General features: G+C 36.6%; 1 protein-coding gene and 1 non-coding gene across 2 annotated transcripts; one reads left to right on the top strand and one right to left on the bottom strand.

Moving 5' to 3' along the window:
• Window positions 1–1,264: 1,264 nt before the first annotated feature.
• LOC105047011 (uncharacterized) lies at window positions 1,265–20,684 on the bottom strand. Its single transcript, XM_010925783.4, has 5 exons — window positions 20,344–20,684; window positions 8,933–9,089; window positions 6,082–6,132; window positions 5,110–5,202; window positions 1,265–1,611 (listed from the first exon to the last, which is right to left on the bottom strand). The coding sequence occupies exons 1-5, from the start codon at window positions 20,496–20,498 to the stop codon at window positions 1,552–1,554; spliced, it is 516 nt and encodes a 171-aa protein (XP_010924085.1). The 5' UTR covers window positions 20,499–20,684; the 3' UTR covers window positions 1,265–1,551.
• Window positions 19,154–19,339, top strand: LOC140858998 (small nucleolar RNA snR190). Its single transcript, XR_012142399.1, has one exon. It is a non-coding gene; the product is annotated as a small nucleolar RNA snR190 (small nucleolar RNA).
• Window positions 20,685–22,695: the final 2,011 nt, after the last annotated feature.

Genomic DNA, 22,695 nt, shown 5'->3' on the forward strand with positions numbered 1-22,695 from the left:
AGCTAATTTTGCTTTATTTATAGATTATTATCTATTGACATATGAACCATTTACCATGATCATTGGATTTAAGCAATAGATAAAGAAATTCGTACAATTGAAAAAACTAACATATGATAGCTTACTACTGTTTTAAAAGGAGAGATAGGTCACTTCAAGACTCGCTTGGTAGCTAAAGGGTACAAGAAAAATCTAGTGTAGAGCAATACATTTTCATCCTAACTTCGTTTTACCATGATGACAAATGGCTTGGATATTCTCGAGATAATAGGAAAAGTCAAATGCTTTGAGGCAAGTCGCAGTGGATTGATGCTGCGATTCTGGCGCGATAATAGGAAAGAAAGAGGCCATGGGTTGATGCAGCGAACGCCAGTCACTGATATTATAGCATATAGATGGGTTTGGCAAGTTGCAGTGCGGCAAACTCTTAACCCAAACACTATACTCTGAAATAATGGATTGATAATTCAGAGACACCAATGGGTCGAGCAACTCCCACATTGTGCTTGTTCCAGACAGAATCATCCAAGATTAGACCTACTGAAATCATGGATTTGATTTTACCAAGATATAGCTTACCAATACCCCTTTTAGCCATGATTTTAATTCACCATAGAAAGTTTTAAAGGTGGTCAGCTTGACATTATAGAACATAAAACATCTCGAAAAAGAAAAATCATCAACTTATATCCATGCAATCAGAGGCCCAAGTTCATGGAAAAAAAATCTGTTGACAGTTGACAGAACAGAAGTTTCAGAAAATAAACATGACATCAATAATAGATTTAATTTAGAATTGACTACATCATTGTCATGTGCCAAACCACAATGCAAGTTTTATTTGTATATAAGCCTGTACGGGCAACTTTCGGTCTCCGATATTTTAGCCATGAATCTAGTACTAAGAAACAACTCATGTTGTGGTTCTAGTTTTGACCCAACCTGTATTTTGGATCAGGATGGGCTAATGGTTTGGGTGGGAAAATGTCGCAAGTTTTCAAAATGGGTTGGATTCCAATTCAAAGATCCACCAACCAAAACTCAAGCTGCAGCTTTATCGAGGGGCTCCCAAGAGAATACAATGTCAACCTCAAAAATGATCTGTAGCAAAATCTGATGTTCCGAAAATTCTACTAACATACAAAAGAAGCCATCCTGAGCTGACCCAACCAAACCAATATAGTGCACACTAGTATTTGGGTCCAATGTTGCTTGGTAGGGACGGATAGTTAAGAGGCAAGATAGCTTTTCTGGCGGGTGCAAATTGGCATTTAAATCGGTCACCAACCAAGGGTTGGCACAAATATTGCACCATCTTTCTTCATTTGTGGACCAGTGCTTAAATTTTCAAGGAGAATCAAGATTTTTACCATCTATAATACAAGTGCAAAAGCTAATTTTACTGAACACGTTCAGATCAACAAGTATTTATGTCCTACCCAAGCTAATATTAATAAGAATATCTTGTTGGTGCATGGATTGGTTTCAGCCATGTAATTGACCCCCATTTCCATCAGAACCAATTATGGCAGACAAAGGCCAAATTTCTCCTCATCCTGAGTATCTCATCAGGTATGATACAATGCAGCCAAGGACAGCACCTGCACAAACCTGCACAAAAAGTTGGACAGATTAGATACTTCAAATTGTGCCAATACGTCCATGATATTCAGAAGGTTTATAGTAGGCTAAGAGCACAGTGTAGTAATTACAATCGCAACCAAATATGATTGCTGCAAACTAGTTTCAAATCCACGGTTCACACTATCAGCAAGTAAAATATTTATGAATTTTCTTCAGTCCCCAACAGATAATGTAAAAAGATGTTTTGAGAAAATCTACCTAGAAGAAAATTAACTAGGGAAGGTTTGCAATCACATAGATAAAACATACCTAAATTCCACAAATAAATTTGTTGAGGTTCACCCATAAATTTCAAACTGTATACAACGAGTGGAAAGAAGGATTATAAAGTTGAGGAGTTGCCCATGGTGACTTTGCCTGATTCGTTATTAGGAAAGAGGCAAAAGGTTTGATTGGTTATTTACAAGTACTTGTGGTCTATAGCTGCTAACTTGCACGGCTTAGACATCTCCAAACAAGAAACCATGGCATTTCCATTAGGCACAACTTTGTTCACATTAAATTTCACCCCGCATGACTTATTGAACAGCCTGTCCTGGTTTATATAGTCTCATGATAAGAATTTCCAAGATCATCATTGTGGAAGAATCATGTAGAAAAAAATAAATTTAAACATAAAAGTAAGGGTTTTGCAAGGTTGTAATTCTGAGGTATCCAGATAAGCGTGCTGGAAAATTTATGTGCTATTCAATTAGCATTGTAAAGGCACACACGTTCAGTTTAAAGCAGCCTCTTTGTATTGATTATGGTGTCAACTAAAAAACATCAAGGAAAGAATTCAAGGAGAGAGCACTTGAGGCAGGTGTTGATGATTTCTTTTTTTATAATTATTTTTTGTTGTAATATATCAATATTCTGCCGTATTTCTTTCCTGTTGGCCATATTTGTATGTTTCATGTAATGAGCCTTTAATTGAGCAATGCTTGTTATCATCATAATCAACCACTAATTAAAAACATTTTATTCCTTGTTTCCCTGATGGCTGACCTCACGTTGACAAACTTTTTGCCACATGGACTGATGACCAGTCCTTGCAACATTCTTTTCCTCCATATCTCTATCTTATATCCCTCCTTTTTTCTTCTCTTCTCCTCTTCTTCTCCCTCAAATTGCTCCTCCTGCTCCCAAAAATTCTTTTCTTTTCAAAACTATAGTAGCATGGGTAATACCAGCTATAATTAGAATAACTATTCAAGATACATTTATAGTCAACATGGGATTTCTTGTTGAATTATGAGCATTAATGCATTTCCTTCACACTGAAAAACTTAGAATTAGCAGAAAGAATTGAAGTCTGCATATTGTTTCTAAAATGCATATAGTTCTTAAGAGTTGCTGCACAACACAAGAGTTTGTACCTTGAAATTGCCCATGCCAGTCTATATCATTGTCTATCAGATTGAATTAATGCATAACAAAGCATTATGCAATCAAAATCAAAGTTCATGCATCCATGGTCAAAGTACTGTACCATACCAGTCCACATTTGACTGCGCTAGTGCATTCTACAAGTTGCCCTGGCACCAGACCAAACACCGCAGTATGATACAGTACCTTGTTATGCTATCCTGCAACAAAGCATGAATGGCACACAATATATATCATGTTCCTAGTTCTCCCTTCCTTGCCATCATAATTCCATGACTGAAGAGGGAATAGCTCAATCTAAATGTTGACTCTTAAGGTTTTACGGTGGTGGTGATTCCATCTTGTATATCTTTTTGAGTTCTCTAATTTTCTTCCTCAAGTACCTTGTGCTAAACTTTTCAAGTAAAATGTAACCTAAAATAGTAAATCCTATCACTCACACTATTCTTTCTTGTTTTCAACAATCATGTTTCAGTTATAATTGCTGTGGCACAGAATCCTGTTCATGATCTGTACACTAAATTTTATGCATCCATAGCTTCAATGGAAGCTATCTTGTTAGTTCAATATTCTCCAAAATTCCAAGTTATACCAAAGGTTAGAAGCTCAATTTTGTTTTCAGTCAAACTTGTGGTGTTTTAGTTTCAACAATCTGGTGGTTTCAACAATTTTGCTCCAAATTTCTTTCCATGAAAAATAAGAAAATATCAAAAAAAAAAAAAGTTAAGAAGACTTATTGCACCACGTTTAAGTATATATATTGATATATAAGATCTTTCTCTTTTATTTGAATGGTTTCAGACTTTCAGTATTTTTGGCCCGAAATTAGTACTGTACATAAGTTTTCAGTGGCAAATGTATCAAAATATTTTCTCATCATCATTTTAAACACAACCTAATACAGAATCCGAAGTCAGGCATTTTCCATCATATTTTAATTCATATGGTCATTTAACTAAATAATATAAAAATTCAAAATTTGATTATAATTAATATTCCATATGAAAAAAATATGTTCATTATCATTGAGAAGGTGTCTTATATTCAGTGGTAACTGTCATAAGTTAATAGTTCTGAAGTCTAGATCCCAAGATAAGCAAAGTAATTAATTATAAAGTTAGTTTTGATTGGTTTCCACCAGTTTTGGAGAAATACAAAATTGGAGTTTTTGTATCAGTATTGGTTGAAATTTGAAACCGATATGTTTCATTTCAGCTGCACAATGTGATGCTGTATCTTTGAATTTATGTCCTCAAGATCATCACCTTTTTGTAGTTCACCTTTGTTATCTTATATGTAATAAAACTTAAACATGCTCTAAAGCATGCCTGGTTGAGAGTTGCCCTAAATTTTCATCGAAATGAAAGTGTCTAGTAGGGGTAACTTAAATGTGGAACAGGAACCAGCAGTTCTTGATAATGACACAACTATAAGCAAATAAGTAGTTGCATGAGATATTATATAATATATAGCATTGTTCTTATAATAGGAGGCTTAAGTTTTCCATTTTCTTAAACAGCAGTTTCAAAATTGGTGATAATTGTATGGGTGTTTCTTTCATGAGATGTCAGTAGTTTGGGTGTAACCCCCTGTTAAGAGAAAAAGAAACAACATTTTCAAGATAAAGATTTGAAAGGAATGAAAGTGCAAGAGGTTTTAATACTCATGAAGTCTAAGGAGATGTTTATGGAACAAATTAAATATTTCTTTTTTTGAGCAATTTTCAGCTTGTATAGAAATTACTCCTTCAATCTTTCTAACACACTCCCCGTACAACACAAGCAATGAACGTCAACCCAGCATATTCGCATGAAGCTATGCAAAAAACAGTGTACCAATGGCAAGAATAACACATATAACAGAAATTCTTCCAACTACCAAACACAAATTAAATATACCAAAATTTACCTATATTACAATTCAAATGATATTGTCAGCATTTCTTATTTACTTCCTGTAATTGCTCTCTCTGACAAGGGTATGCATATAGCCCAGCATAAAGCATTCAGAGAAAATTGATGGCAACAATAACAAATAGAAAGAAACAGTTAAATGAATCAAATAAAATTGCACAAATAAAAGTCATCTGTGATGTACCTGAAGTGGGGTGTGTCCAAGAAGTTCACGTAAAGGCCTAACACTAGATAAAGGGTGCTCCAATGGCAGTTCGCATACTATTTGATTCAACAGCTGCAGCAAAAGATCACTATAATAAATTTTTAAAAGACTTGGTTTCTAAGACATCTATTATGTCAGAACATGATCAGACATAGATCTACAAAATGTTATGGAGAAAGGATAACCTAATAGCAAAAACAATCATAAGTTTAAACTAGTATAAAACAATAACACTAGTAGTCATGCATAAAAACCATAGGCCATGTAGTGAATTATTTAGAACTCATAGGCCATGTAGTGAATACTCTAGTAGTCATGCATAAAAACCATCAGTGCAGATATTGTTAATCATCAAGAATTATTGTTGATGACAACTTTTGTATCAGGAGTAGCATGAACACTCACATCCTTCCATGTACATATCTATTTTTCTATATAATACCAACTCCTATAGTGTGCCTGTGCACGAGGCATGCCTGACCATCCAGATTTCCCTATCCATCTTTATCTATCCCATTTTTCCCACCTCACGTTTCTCTCGTCTCCTAAAAACCAGGTAGCTAACTTGTTTGGAGCATGTGGCTTTTAAGCATGAGGTTGAAGGTATAATTCCTTTCTATAGCATTTATTATCATTTTTTTCTTTGGATAATTTTTATAGTTAAAAGAAAATATATAATGGCACCCCGTACCCACCGGGCCTGTAGTATTTATTAATTTATTTTTTAATAAAGAACATGTGCATCGCACACACAATAATACTCTAGTATGATTTGAGATTGGCCTAGCAAGGATCAGATGGAAACATGGAGATGCTATGTTCCTTACATATTTCTGCATGCCGAGAAAACTACAATATACCCTCCATATATGTATAACAACTGGATAGTTGTTCACTGCATGTGTTAGAGCTAGTTTGTACTATAAGTAAATATCTGTCAGCAGAGTTTACCTCAGCTTGCTGGCCAGCATGCAATCTGATCCCAGATGCATCATACATCACCTGCAGGAAAACATAGATGATTGAGATCGGGAACTAATCAAAGAAAATAAGCTTAGCTGTAAAAACATCTTTGGCAGTTTTTACTGTTGCAGAAATTACAGGAACTAACAGGTGAAAAATGTATCATACAAAATAGAAATTGCAAAATCACAAGGATGGATATCCTTTTGAACTTTATACAATGATGAAGGAAAATGATGGATGGCATGTTTTTTATGGAGAATTGTAGTCACAGACAAAAAGAAATGGCAAGTAAACTGAGAAAAAAACCTTACATGAAAATAAAATTATTGCCTGGTGGTGAAAAAAATATAAATTTCTAAAATTATGAACTTTGCTGCATTAGAAACAACAATTGCTGAAGCCACTATATGGGGAGCCCTATAATTTTTGTTGTCTTCTCTGTACTGTTAAGGAGCTTAATATTAAATTTCCAAGCTTCTCTACCCCTAGCTTTGAAAAAATGCTTCAAAGTTCTTAATGTTGGGACAAAATGACTGTTGGCAAGAATATATTTCAAGGATTCATCCAACCTGCATATCACGTCTAATAAGTTCAATTGCATTTTGATGAATCACTATGAAATCAATGATATTAAAAGGTTTCTATCATAGTGATGTTCAAATTTGGGCAGGCTATCTAGATCAGGGTCAAGGACTGAACATAGCCTTAAGCCCGATATACGTTGTCGACCCACTCCTTAACAGCTTCAGCTTTTGAAATCAAGATGGTATCACAGCTAAGATTGCTAGAATCAGAGACTCAAATCCCCTCCAAGTTGGTTATTTATTTAATTAACCCAGCTGTCATCTTGGCTTAGTAGTTATCTTGACTCCTTAATCCTTCTGCATATGTGTTCCTAGCCACACACGCAAAACATGCAAGTGAGGGGAGAGGGGAAGGGGAGAAGGTGTTTGACCCATATTGCTTAACAGCTCATGCTTTTGAGGTTAAGTGGTTAGTTAATAACTTGTATCAAATCATCTGCAGAAAGGAACATAGCATATGATTATCAATAAGTTAAATGGAGCTCCATCATGTATAATTACAAACTACATGCATTATACAATATTTTTTCCATTGTTTCACATATAAATATGTATATAAATGTGATACATTAGGGTATGGGATTAGACATATAAGCAGAGGTGCCAAATACGTAAGTCAGCAATCAGAACTACCAGGCAATGTACTAGATTCAAGAAGGTCAAGGTCTCCCAAAAACACCTTGAACCTTTGTTGCAATAAAATTGAAGTTCCGATTGGCAGCAGAATAACAACCAAATCAAGGATAATTCAGGACTAGAAGAAGTCAAGACAGGTTTAGGGGTGATGAAGGCCCCTAACATAACAAAGGCTGAATGAAGGGTTTTAAAGTACTGATTTAATTTCATAATTAGTCTGATATTAATTGGGGGTTAATGCAACAATATTTGTTCGTCACACACACACACACAGAGAAAGAGAGAGAGAGAGAGAGAGTAACAAAGGGAAAAAATAGATGGAGATGGATGAGATTTTTAAAAAAAAACCAGAGAAGAGAATATAGAGGTTCAAAAATATGGCTATTCTCTTACACCGAACCATCAAAAATCTCATATAATAACATTGAACCCATTTAAAGAAAACATTATCAAATAATAAAAAAAAAAGAATATCCCAAAAATACCTACATTAATTGCCGCCCCCCATGGTTTACAGGAGAGGACGGGTTAAATGCGGCATGCAGACACCCATCTCAATGGCAATAGCCATCTGTGCATCAACAACCTTCTGAAAAGGTAGATGGGGTCTATGGCTACAATCACATTATTTATATGATCCACATCTAGAAACGGAATTGTCATTGAATGAGAAGTGATGAAGAGAATTATTGAGGTACAATCAATATGAGGTGGAGGTCATTAAGCCCCTTCATTAATAACATTCTCAAATCTCATGCTTTTGGCTTTTCGCAACTGTAATTAGATTAACACCACTGAAGTGTTTCAAAGCCAAAAATGGCTCAATAAAAGATTTCCAGTAACCTAACTTTCACAATCAGATCCAAAACTAAGCTAAAATTCACCAAAAAGCATAAGGCAAAAAAGTTAGAAATTTCTAGTGCCACTGTTACAGATGGCATCATAAGTTTGTTTCCTATGGGTATCTTTCTATACCTTTTTCACTTATTTCATCCGCTAAGCCTTCTCACACGCACATCCTGGTCCTTACAAAGTGAAAGACTTTCAAGGCAATATTTGAAGGAAAATCATATGGCCTTAAAGTGGTGATAAATTGGTACCAAACATGCTCACTTATCCCATTGACAAAGTGTATTTGTGTCATTACACATTTACAAAGCCTTATGTAAACTAAAAATAGTTAACTAACCGCCAATCTTATTTATTTTATTTATTATTTTCTCTTTACATCCACCAAATTTCTTAAACATTTTCCCCGGCCTACACATTTAAGCCTTGCAAGGCAAATGTTGTAAGCAGATTTTTGAGACATCAAAATGAAAATAAATTACTAATCAAGCATCCTAGCTCTTTCTTGCACAAAAATATATGTAAATAAGTCCCCATTTTGCATAATTCTAGGTATTTTGAACACATAATGGTTAACTATACTACAAAAGAATGCAAACATTTGATCGAAGCTTGAAAATTAATGGAAAGCTAGTTTAGTATGACTGCATAAATGTATTGATTGGTGGACATTATTATTTATTTACTTAATCAACAGGATGGAAAAAGAAAATACTATCAACCATGCCCAGTAGAAAAAGAAATGACCATGGTTATAAAGTACGTACAATAGATGCGAAAATCACAGCAAGAGCAAATGAAGAAGTGCCAGTTCCTTCTTCGAGACCTATAGCTACAGCAAGAGCTGCCACAGTTGCTGAATGTGATGAAGGCATTCCACCTGACTCAAGCAACCTCTTAGAATCCCATCTCTTCTCCTTAAACCTGTATGTCTAGGATGAAATTACCAAAGACTTATAAATAAACATTTAGAATTTCAGCTCAAAGAAATCCAAGCAACAAAAATTTACAAAACAACATATATTTCTAGATAAAATCATCTAAAAGAATCATAAAAGAGACTTTCCAAATTTAACTGTTACCTGAAGAACAAAAATGTAAGAAAAAAAATATAAAAGATAAATTATGGCAAAGTATGACCGAATATTTTAAAAAAGTGCTTCATGAAAATGATAGATAAGAAGATGGCTAATGATGATGAGGCAAAATGGAAACACAAGAAATTAAATCTATCATCTAATCAGCTACGAAATACTTAGAGGACACAGATTATAATGAATTATACCATCAAACAAGTCAGCACATTCTCTCTCCTAAAATGTGTAACAGATCAGGATGAATAGAATATTTTGGGAATTGTACACCTAGAAGTATTGACTCAAGTCATTGAATATGATACCTCAGTTGTTGCATATGACATACATGCATGTACATTGTTTGTGCAGATATAATATTGGAACATGGAGCTCTGGAAAAGCTTGCCACACATTTGAGATAGAGTGCATCTAAGCGACTATTAGGAATGAGACATGGCTAAAGCACTGCCTTAAAGAACCACAACCTTCTATGAGCATCACTAGCCAAGTTCTCCAAAGATACGATAACCCTCATCCGTGAAGTGGTGCAACACTTACCATAAGCATTCAAAACTTGCTTGGAGACCTTGACATGCCTAGAGAGTAGTCATGAGAAGAGGAAAAAAAAATGCATTGAAAATGTTAAACTGTTATGATTCATGTGCCCTATTGTCCTGGCCAAAACACCTTGGAGATGACTAAGAGTTCATGTAACCACCCTAATGGCTGGTAGCATAAGTTGGGTTGTAGGGAATAACAATATCCCAATCAAGGTTAATAATAATACTTGAAGATCTGAAAGTCATAAAAGAAAATTAGGATTCAAAATCTTAATAATCGGAAATAAGCATTGTTAAAATGAACTAAACCTCATTGCAAGGCATTTGAAAGGTCAATTCAAATTTAAAATCTAAAAATTAAAAACATGAACAACATATGAAGGGCCCAAACCCAATAGTCCAAATACACAAAACTCATGTAGCTTATATAGAAAAAAGCCAATGAATTTTCCAACTTGAACCTTCAAACAACGTATAAGCATTCCTCTGGCATAATTTGTTATAATAATCATCTACAATGGAAAGCACTCGCCCATGATAATAACTTCTACACTTTTGGACCATTGAAATGATCTCTTATTCTCTTATGAAATATCCAGCATTAAAAGAGTTCTATAATGTCATGGCAGTAACCAGGAGGGAACCTCTAAAGTGAATAGATACTCATGACATAAAATGTAACTCTTTAGATAGAGTTTCAATAAAGAGAGATCACTACAAGAAATTTGACTTTTTGCGACGAAATTTTAGCGACGAAATTTATTTCGTCGTAAATAATTAAGCTTTTGCAACAAAATTTAAATTTCGTCCCCAAAAATTAGGTATTTGCGACGAAAAAAATTGCGTTGCAAAAAGTTATATCTTTTGCAACGAATTTTTATTTTTGTTGCTAGAAGTTGATTTTTAGCGACGAACCTTTTTTTCGTTGCAAAAAATAATTTTTTTTGCGATGAAATAATTTTTTTCGTAGTAAAAAAATATTTTTTTGCGATAAAAAAAAATTTGTCGCAAAAAAATTATATTTTTTACGACGAAATTGATATTTCGTTGCAAAAAAGAAAGGCTTTTGCGACCAATTTTATTTATATTTAGCGACGAAACTATTGCGTCGCTAAATTTTATTTTGTTGAAAAAATTTGAATATTTTACGACGAAATTTTTTTTCTATTTCGCGAAATTTTTTCATCGCAAAAAAATATTTTTTTGGCGACGGAAAAATTTTTCGTTGCTAAATTTTTTTTTTTGCGACGAAAATAATTACGTTGCAAAAAATTTGATTTTATGCGACGAAATATTTGTTTCGTTGCGAAAAACTTGATTTTACGATCATTTTTTATATTTGCGACGAAATTAAATTTTCGTTGCAAAAAATTAATCATTTGCGACGAAAAAATTTTTGTTGCAAAAAATATATTTTTTTGCGACAAAATATTTATTTTTAGCAACGAATGTATTTCGTCGCTAAATATTTTTTAATTTAAAAAAAAAACCCTTTGATATTTTGCCCTAATTGAAAATAAACCTGTTGATTTCTCCCTCCCCGATCTCCGCCGCGGTCGTCCAAATTTTCTCCCTCCCCGATCTCCGGCGACAGTCCTCCCTCCCCAGTCGCCGGTCGTCCTTCCCGGTAAGTTCTCCCTCCCCGCCACCATCCTCTCTCTCTCTCCCTCCCCACCGCCGTCGAGCCCTCCCTCCCCGCCACCGTCGCCGCTCGAGCCCGCCCCCCGTCGCTGATCGAGCCCACCTCCCAGCGCGCCGGCCATCTCCCTCCCGCCTCGCCACCCTCTCCTCCGCGCACCGAATCCTCCCTCTTCTCTGCCTCCTTCCCTCCGGTTCCCTCCAATCCCTCGAAACCCTAACCCTCCAATCCATAAAACGAAGGTGGCGGCCACCTCTCCTCCCTCCCTTTCCTCCTCCTTCCATACTTTCCTCCTATTCTTCCTCGCCGGCCGCCGCCGAAACGACTACCTCCTCTTCTCCTCTACCCTTCATGGCGGAGTACCTGATGGATCGTCTGGGCTACTCCAAGGATAAGGCCCTCGTCGCCTCCAAATCCCTCCTCCACATCACCACCCCCGACAAGCCTGACGCCGTCCTCGCCTTCCTCCGCCACCACGCCGGCCTCTCCCCCCGCCAGCTCCACGCCTTCGTCCGCCGCCGCCCTACTGTCCTCGCCACCAATGTCCCCTCCAATCTCCTCCCCAAGCTCAAGCTCCTCGAGCGCCTCCTACCCTCTCCCGTCCCCCGCCGCCGCCTGCCGCTTCGGCCTCCCGTCCCCCGCTGCCGCAGTGTCTGCAAGGCAGTCGCCGCTGGTCGACCCATCCATCCCCTGTCTCCCTCCCTCATTTCCTTTCTCAGTCTCTTACCTGAGAAAGAGTTGAAGGCCGATCCCTTACCTGGCTTGTCTGGTTTCGTAGGGCTGCCGCCGCCGCCGCCGCCGCCGCGCCGCCGCCGCCATCGCCGGTTGCCGTCACTATCACCGTCACTGTTCACGGAAGAGTTGAAGGTGAGAACCATTTTTTTAATTTATATATTTTTTAATTTTTTTTCTTAATAAATTTTAGCCATTAGAAGTAATTATTTATTATTTTAGTAATTAGATATAATGTTAGATATAATTATTTGTTTGATATAATTAATCTTAATCATGATTTAAAAATATTTTAAAAATAAAAATTTTTTAATAATAATATATTAATTATAGCATAACAAATTTATAAGCCTTAGAATTTCCGTTCGAGGATAGCGTGCATAAACCAATATTTTTTTTTATGAAAAGAATATTGGTGCTTTACACACTATTCTCGAATTGTCCTCGTGGACAGTTTGGGCACGTGAATGAATTTAATATTGCAACACATGTGCTTCTATATCGCAGAGTTTTGTCGGTATTTTCGATCATGTTCTCTGGATACATAGCACAATTTTAATGCTTGTGTATCTGAAGAACTGCGTCGAAATGCTGTCGAAATTTTTTTGGTATACAAGATATGTATTGCAATATTAAATTCTTACGTTCCTGAATGGAATAGGACCATCACCCTATAAGTAGGAGATATAAGGCGTTAGTCAATTATTATTACATAAAATTGATTGTATAGTTTGCATCATAAATATGTAGGTATGGATCGTGGTTGGATGTCATTGCGTGATAAGTTCTGTCCCGAGTATATTACGGGTGTGACGACTTTTATGAATGTGGCGTCCAATCATACTAGAGAAGATGGAAAAGCTCGTTGTCCATGTCGTCGATGTAGGAATTTATTTGGTGTACCTTATCGGACATTCAGAATCATTTATACGAACACGGTATAGATGTGACTTACAAGAGATGGACTTGTCATGGTGAAGATTTGCCGACTAGCTCGAGCATGTTGTCCAGGAGTCCCATAAATCCGTCGTCAGTCGGTGGATCATGCAGTCGTGAAAGACAAACACTTGGTGAAGAAGATAGAGAAATTTTAGAGGATCTTCATCCAAAATTATTTGAAGTAAATGTAGAAGCGAGAGCAGAACATCAGCATTCCATTCCGAGACAAGAAGCTGAAGAGGACAGTAATATATCTATAAATGATAGATTCGAGCGTCTATTAAGAGATACACAAAGTGATGTTTATCCTGGTTGTAAGAAGTACTCTCTGTTGTCCGCCGTAATAAAGTTATTACACATGAAGACACTTGGTAAGTGGTCAAACAACTCGTTTAATTGGTTGCTTAAAATTTTGAAGGACTTACTGCCAGAGGGAGAGTTACTTCCGTCAAGTCATTATGAAGCCAAAAAATTATTGAAAGGACTCGGTTTGAGAGTCGATGACTTGGGCCTACGCTGTGAAAAGATACATGCATGTCCGAATGATTGTATTCTGTTTCAGAAGGATAAACAAGATCTACAAGCATGTCCAATTTATCATTCAAGCAGATGGAAAGAAAGTCGTGGTAAGGATAAGAAGAAAAAGAAAATACCATGCAAGATTTTGCGGTACTTTTCGATTACACCACGATTGCGTCGATTGTTCATGTCGAGGCATACTGCTTGTGACATGCGATGGCATAAGGAGGTAAACAATATGGACGATGATGTCATGAGACATCCATCAGATGGAGATGCGTGGAAACATTTTGATCGTGAACATCCATGGTTTGCAGCTGATTCACGAAATGTCAGGCTAGGGTTGGCAACAGACGGATTTAATCTATATGGTAATCTTAGTACTGCTTATAGTATGTGGCCTGTTATGGTATTTCCTTATAATTTACCACCATGGAAGTGCATGAAATCACCTTTTAATCTATTGGCCTTGTTGATCCCGGGTCCCCGTGCCCCTGGAAGAGACATAGACATATTTTTAGAGCCGTTGATCGAAGAGTTACAATATTTATGGGAAGAAGGATGCGAAACATATGATCATGTTGCAAGAGGCATCTTTCGTATGCATGCAGCACTGCTTTGGACAGTTAACGATTTTCCTGCATATGGCGATATTTCTGGATGGTATACAAAAGGGTATAAAGCATGCCCAACTTGTAACGATGATATTACATTGGACCGTATTCGTGGAAAGATTTGTTTTACCGGCCATCGACGTTTCTTGCCAGATGATCATAGATGGAGGAGAAGTCTTAAGTTCAATGGCAAGCATGAACGACGTGCGCAGCCAAGATTCTGGTCTACGGACAATATTTTAAATCAGTTACCTAACCCACAGGATGTCATATTTGGTAAGGGTCTGGCCAGTCAAGTAGGGGTGCGAACAAGTATCGAAAATTGAAGAAAAAAGAGCAAGTTGTTTGATCTTCCATATTGGAAAACGCTTCTTCTTCGACATAATCTTGACGTCATGCATATTGAAAAGAATATATTTGATAATGTATTTTATACCATTCTCAATATCGAAGGAAGAACGAAGGATACCGTGAAGGCTTATCTTGACTTAGAGGATATGCGGATTAGAAAGAAATTACATTTGATTCGACGAGGGGATAGGCTGGTGAAGCCATTGGCATGTTATACACTGAATCGAAGAGAGAGAAATCAATTTCTTTCATATTTGAGATCAGTGAGGTTTCCTGATGGATACGCCTCAAACTTGAAATGGTGCATCAAGTCAAAAAATGAGAAGATCGTCGGAATGAAAAGTCATGATTGTCATGTACTTCTACAGCATGTGCTCCCAGTTGGTTTGCGCGGATTGTTGCCGGATAATGTGTGTGATGCGTTACTTGATCTGGGAACTTATTTTCGGGACTTATGTGCGAAGACATTGAGACGAAGTCAAATCGACATATTGGAGAAGAAGATTATCATTACTCTCTGTAAGCTCGAGATGATATTCCCTCCCGTCTTCTTTGATATCATGGTGCATCTTTCTGTTCATCTTCCACATGAGGCTAGATTGGGTGGGCCAGTACATACAAGATGGATGTACCCAACTGAAAGATAATTGCATGATATTGTAATATTTATTATTCATTATTGTATTCTTATTATATGTGATATCAATTGATAATTTATTGAATAGGAAGATGCATGAATACAAGAGTGCCGTCACTAACAAAACACGGCCTGAAGGTTCAATAGCAGAGGCACATGTTATGAATGAATGTCTGACATTCTGCTCTATGTATCTTCGGCGAGTGGAGACCAAATTTACAAGGCCACAACAGAATATCGATGTTGACGAGATTCTGACCGATGGATTGTCCGTGTTCTCCAATGTTGCCCGACCATATGGTAAAAAAGATTTTCGAATGTTAACACCACAAGAAACGGATGACATGCATTGGTATGTGCTAAACAATTGCGAGGAGGTAGAAGCGTACATGATGTAAGTATATACATTTAATTTTTATTTGTTGATATATCAATGAATGTACGTGGACTCTAAATTAAAATATACATGGTATTACTGTATCACTTCAGAGAACACAAAAGTGAGCTCAGAAGAAGTAATCCTACATTAGCAGCGGCACGACATAGGAATCAATTCGCATCATGGTTTGACGAACGGGTAAGTTATGTTCATGTTCATCCATGATTAAAAGTTTGTTTATATAGTATTTATTTTGTCAAATTTAACCTGCTTATTGTTCTTTTAATTGTAGATAGCTCAGCTACGTATAGACAATCCTAACTGTATCAGTAATGACTTAGCTGCACTTGCACGAAAACCTGACAGACGTGTATCAGTATATTCAGCATGCATAGTCAATGGTGTGCGATTCTTAACGGAAAATCGCGATCGCGATCGAACCACAGAATTATGGAATAAGCGTGGAAGGCGAGCACAAGGGTGAAATAATAGATTTTTTTGGTGTTCTGCATGAGGTTATAGAGTTGAGATATAGTGGTCTTCGACGGATTGTGTTATTCAAGTGTCGATGGTATGACTTAGGACGACACAGGCCAATTGTTATAGATCCTCAACTCGTCAGTGTCCACACTGGTCATGTATGGTATGAAAGTGATCCTTATATTTTTGCAAAGCAAGCAAGACTAGTGTGGTATATTGATGATAACAAAATGAAAGAGCCTTGGCGAGTTGCAATAAGGGCTCAGCATAGGCATTTGTTTGATCCTGCACTTTTCACATGCCCGAACGATGAACATCTTGAGAATGAAGTCCGTGCAATTATTGAAAACGAAGCATATCAAATGCAAGCACCAGATAACATATTAGTGCCAGATGATACGATTAACATAGGACAATTACAAAGAGACAACTATGAACCTGAGGATGTTTCTATTGTTGGATCGTCGATAAGGGCACGGGCACGAGCACGATCCAATAATGACTTCATTAACGACGATGATGATAGCACTTCAGGGTCGAAGTCTTCTATGACTCCCGTCGAAGATGACTATATGGACACGAGTTCAGAATCTGAGAATAATAATTAATATGAATAAGTAATTCAATTTATTTTTTTTTGTTATATCATGTAATACTTGAGTTTTTTTGATTACGTACTGATTTAAATTATTTTAATCATTGCAGCATCATGACTGGTCCTGGACGTAGACATTCACGGGATAGACAGCAGGCTCCGCTTGATGATACACATCCTCACTTTAGCATTTTGCATGATGAGTCAGAGGATTTAGATGAGACTCAGTTGCCCGAGTCCACAGAGCAGACTAGTGCTCAGCCAGAGCTTGCCCAGCCGGAGGTCATGGTACCGCAGCATCATCCCCTTACAGGTACATCTCTATCAATTTATAAACCATATATATTTTTTTGTTATATGCATTTAGTGATACATGATATATGTTCATTTCATCAATTTTTACATGTAGGAACACAGCATCGACGTGCAGTGCATGGTCCTAGTAGGGGTCTTGTTTTGAAAAAATATGTGCATACACACAATGAAAAACTGAAGGTACAGATATTTCGAGATCATCCGGTTGGCACAGAGGCTAGTATCGTCGCAAATGAGATCAGTTTGTATATGTGGAATCATTTTCCGTGGACTGCTGAAAGTTTCAAGCATGTAGCTCCTCGATACCGTGATGCTCTAGTCTCTCACATCAAGGTAAGAATTAAATTTGGATGTCTTGCATATCATTACATGATCCATATTATTTTTGGTTATATAAATAAATTTTTTATTATATGAATAATTTCATGTATTTGCTTTTTGGTATGATGACTGTGTAGGATAATATTGACTTCGAGGATTGCACTGACGAAGAAGTGACGGCATGTATTCTCAAAATGGCTGCAAATAGATACAGAGATCGGCGATGTAGGCTTCATAAATACTGCAATGAGCTGCAGGCGAAGGGGATTGATCCTGTGACCCAGCCATACAGAAATTGGGCTGGGTCTAGTGACGATTGGCGGTGGTTATGTGAGCATTTTGGAAGTGAGGCATTTCAGGTATGTCTAGTGTTTCAAGTTTTTTTAATTTTGTTATGTCCTTTATTGGTTATAATTGTATGTATTTTGTAGCGACAATCGGAGGCGAATAAGATGAATAGGAGTAAGATTGATTCTATTCACACGCAAGGAAGTGCCTCTTTTGCACAGGGAATGAAGAGGATGGTACGTAACTACATTTGCAATCATACTTTGTAACTTCTTATTAAATATTTATATTATTTTGATATCTTTTTTTTTCTTTTTTTTTGTTTGAACAGGGACTATCCGGAGTCGACGCCTATGCTAATTCTATCAAAACAAGAGTGGCGAGTTCGTGACCGAGGAGGCGAGGCAGCATCATGTAAGTATCATTACTCTACATTTTGAATACTTTTAAAGAGTTTGAAAAAAATTTATGATTTTATTTAGTTTATTGTGAAGGAAAAAATGTTAGAATTGAGAGAGCAGGCGACGAGGGAGGTGGGATCTGACGGTGATACTGGATCGCAGCAGGTTTGTTTGATGACAGATGATATGATTTTGGATACCGTCCTCGGGCGGCAGCTAGGATCTGGTCATAGCATGCGGTCCAAAAAATCATGCAGTTCGTCATCCGGCCGGTCTGATGATGCATCAGTGCCCGAGGCAGTTAGGACATCTATGAGCATGATGCAAGATCAGATTAGTTACTGGATGAATCATAGTCAGATGCTCGAGAGGATCGTAGCTGCGATGGCGGGACGGCTCGATATTGATGCTTCTGAGTTAGCACCTCTACAGTCACATGATGCCGCCTCTGCACCACCATCGCGACACGTATCGGGTCAGGGATCGATGCCTGGAGAAGGGAACGAGGCCAACGAGTCAGATCATACCTAGTTTGTAGTTATTTTAAATTTAAAATGGTGTATAGACTTATATTTTTGTATATGACAAAGATGGTTATGAAACTTTTTGATACTTGAAATTGGTCTTTTGACTTAGAATATTTTTATTGTGTTAATATACTGTTTATTTAAAATATGTTTGATCAGAGAATTTGTATTTGAGCAGATTTTTTTTGAAAAAAAATAAAAATTTTATTTTTTATCCAAAATTTATTTTAGCGACGAAATATTAATTTCGTCGCAAAAAAATTTGTGAACCCAAAAAAGTAAAATTTTTATTATACATTGCGACGAAATTTTTTATTTCGTTGCTATTTTTGCGATGAAAAAATAGTTTCGTCGCTAAAAATTTTAACTTTTTGCGACGAAATTTTTATTTCGTCGCAATTATGACAACGAATTTTTTTATTTCGTCGCCCTTCTAGCGACGAAATTTTTATTTCATCGCCATTATAGCGACGAAATTTTTTTTCGTCGCAATTATAGCAACGAACATTTTTTTCGTCGCAATTATTGCGACGAAATTATTTCGTTGCTATTTTTGCGACGAAAAAATAATTTCGTCGCTAAAAATTTTATCTTTTTGCGACGAAATTTTTATTTCGTCACAATTATGGCGACGAATTTTTTTATTTCGTCGCAATTATGGCGACGAATTTTTTTATTTCGTCGCCCTTCTAGCGACGAAATTTTTATTTCGTCGCCATTATAGCGACGAAATTTTTTTTTCGTCGCAATTATAGCAACGAACATTTTTTTCGTCGCAATTATTGCGACGAAATTTTTGCGACAAATTTTGTTTGCGACGAAATCCGTCGCTAAGTTTTACGACGAATTTCGTTTTCGTCGCAAAAAATAAGAGAATATTTTTTTTTAATCACAATATTTAGCGACGAAATTATTTTTCGTTGCAATTTTAGCGACGAAAATTTAAGCTCTTGCGACAAAATATTTTCGTCGCTAATACAGCACATAACTTCGTCGTCTAGGTTTACTATTTTTTGCGACGAAATAAAATAGTTTCGTCGCTAAGGTCTTTTGCTACGAGGCTTTCTCTACAAATTTTTAGCGACGATATATTTCATCGCAAATACTTTTAGCAGCGACGAAAATATGATTTTTAGCGACGAAAAAATTTCGTCGCAAAAAATCAAATTTCTTGTAGTGATGCATGTCTCATATATAGTCACGTAAAGAATACTTCCAGCAGATCTTGACTACTAAACCAAATGCACAGGTACGGTCAACTATTTTTTTGATGGTGATAAAAGGATACTTGCTCCAGGGATGCTCCCTCCATGGAGATCATCAACTTAGCTAATACTGCTTTTAGGATCAACAGACACAAGTAGATAGGACAGTGAAACGAATCTTAACAACTACCCAAGAAATCAAATAAAGGAAATGTCTCAACGCTCACACGTCAGAGGTAAAGTATAAATACTAAGCGGCCATGAAAACAAGTCTCCAAGGGTTTCTTCACCCCAAGCAAACTATAAATAAACCCATTGTAACACCGCTTACTGTCACTGAGAAGCCATGTTGTTGTAACCAAACCTAGCTGAATGAATCACCCACAGATAAAAATGGGTAAGTTCGAATCATCACATCGGCAAGATTCGAATCAATTGGATGGCTCGTCTTGTTGTCTATAAATAATGTGCATCATGACAACAGAACTGAATTTAATTTTTATCCAGATGGAGAATGAGAATGCACCAGATCATATGAATTAAGGAGATGAAAGAAAGAGAGAGTGGGGGAAGGGGGGCAAATGAGAACGAGCGACGTACCAGGTGGTGAAGAGCTTGAGAAATTGGGCTAAGGAGAAGGCGAGGAGGGCGGAGACGAGGGAGGGATTGGCGGCCGGGGACGAGGGAGGAGAGGGCGGCGCCATGGACTTCATCGACGACGAAGCTACATCCGCCGCGGTCAATATCTCGTTCATCTTTCCTTTCCCTCTGGCGGGTGGTGTGAGACCGATCCGCGTAAGAGACCGCGCTGCTCCCTTCCCGCGATCCCAGCCTGACCGGGCCTTCTCCACCTACCGCTGCTGACTACCGAACCCTCACCCCGGCTCTTCTCGGAAAGAGCAGCACACCAAGATTAAGAAGCCGTCTTCCCAGAAATTGGATCGAGCAGCTGAAGTGGAAACAATAATAAATATTAAAATATTAATTAAAATAAATAATTCAAATAATATAATATAATTAAAAATTAGAAAATTATTTAAAATAAAAAATCAATTTGATATTATCAAAGGTGTACTTCCAGTTTAAGATTTTGAATTAGAGATAGATTTGATAAGTTGAATAATTTGATTGGAAGAGTCAAGTTAAGGTTGGATGATTAATTAAGTGGGCTTTAGTTTAAACTAATCTAAATAGCATCCAAATATGCAGCTCATGTATTACATGTGAATTACTCAATTTTTTTTGGATAAATGTAATTGTGTTGCTATTGAATGACTCCCAACCTTTTATCAAAAAAAAAAAAAAAAAACTTCTAACTAATTTGATCTTATAGTTAACCCATTTTTCTCATAGGATGAAGTGACAAGAAAGAATTTGATAATGCTACATCTTTCAAAAAGTATGATCCTCAGCAGAATAGAACGAAAGAAAAGAATTCATATAGGTGATCCCAACTAGTTTATAATTAAGATTTAATTAAGTTGAGCTACTCTATTTCAATAATTTCTACTTATCTTAATCCATGGAAAACACATATTTCTATGCCATAAATCCAAATATAATTTATATTCTATAAAATATGGACTTTCTTTATAAACAACTTAAATATTATTTGAGCTACTTGGACGCTCTATTTTGACATGCCCAACTTATGTTTGGATTTAAAATTTTGACTGGATTGGATTGAGTTCAGCTAGTTAAGTTAATGAAGTTAATTGATGGATAGAAACGAATTACGTTACAATTATTGTTAGTTGGATTGACTTTGATTGGTCCCAAACTAAGATAAGAAAAATAAAGGGCTGATGTTGGATTGATAACCAGACATAAAAGAACATATTGAATTATGATAAAATAAATTATATTCTTTAGCATAATATTATAAAAATATTGCATTCACTATATTTTTTTCTTTCACAAAATATATTAAAGAGGTGCTTGATTCATGACTAAAATCAGAATTGAAATAGAAATTTGAATAGATTAAAATTGAAATGGCCAAATCCCCCAAAGCATTTGGATTATGATCGGAATCGAAATCAAAATAAAAATTTGAATTCATAGGAGAGAGTAGGGATTGAGTTCTAGATAGATTGGCTATTTTCATTCCACCATAAAATCGAAATCAAAATAAACTTCTCCCAACCAAACTGTTAGAATGAAAACTATCCGTTCTCATTTCAATTCCAGACCTCTACTCCCTCCAAATACCCCTAATTGTTTCCAAAGAAGATAAGCTTACTATATCATCATGTTGCCACACAAATTTTAACATCAAAAAGCCATCGTTTTGCAAGTTGCCAAACGCCGGCAGCGTGGCAAAAAAATAATGATTCCTATAATTGCAGTTATACACTAATCAAACAGTGCTGCAATTTTACTTGCAGACGCAAGTCTATTCGAGGCAAATGAAGTCACAGCTAATTGAACGATCCGAAACCTGAACACAACTTCAATTACAACGGAAAAGCTTTCTTTCCACCCAACCCCACGCTCCCAACCCCAGCAAAATCAAGAACCACCCCAACCCAATGGGGAAAAAGAAAAGGAAAAAGAGACCGGTGTGATAAAAAGTCCATCCAAACCATACTTTTGGCCCTTTTTGAGGTTGTCTGAAAATAATAGGTTGCCTCATTTGGTTGGACCTTTGCTGGGCTTCCTCTCTCCCGTTAGAACTTGATAAACAAAAGATTTGTATTAGAAAGATATCCTTGGTCCTGACCTCATCATTAAAGCATATCCTAAACTGCAGACGTATGTTATTTATAGTCTTTGCATGGCGTCCCAAGATAACTCCCTGCTCAAATAAACAGTTGATGTACATATTCCCTAAAAAGGAATTGGAAAATTGCAAGATAATGATAATATACAAAAAATTATGCAGTCCAAAGAAGTATCATGTACTCATTACTAAACATAAATCTCAATATATAGACTCAAGGTCCATTAGGA

Source organism: Elaeis guineensis, chromosome 6 (genome assembly GCF_000442705.2).
Source record: "Elaeis guineensis isolate ETL-2024a chromosome 6, EG11, whole genome shotgun sequence".
Classification (NCBI taxonomy): domain Eukaryota; kingdom Viridiplantae; phylum Streptophyta; class Magnoliopsida; order Arecales; family Arecaceae; genus Elaeis; species Elaeis guineensis.

Bases quoted from the DNA above. Each gene is read 5' to 3' on its own strand.
- LOC105047011 (XM_010925783.4), bottom strand. From the start codon at position 20,498: ATGAACGAGATATTGACCGCGGCGGATGTAGCTTCGTCGTCGATGAAG. The intron at 6,133-8,932 runs GTACGTACTTTA...GTTTTCCTGCAG, and splicing joins CTGTGATTTTCGCATCTATT to GTGATGTATGATGCATCTGG. The intron at 5,203-6,081 runs GTAAACTCTGCT...CTTTTGCTGCAG, and splicing joins ATGCTGGCCAGCAAGCTGAG to CTGTTGAATCAAATAGTATG.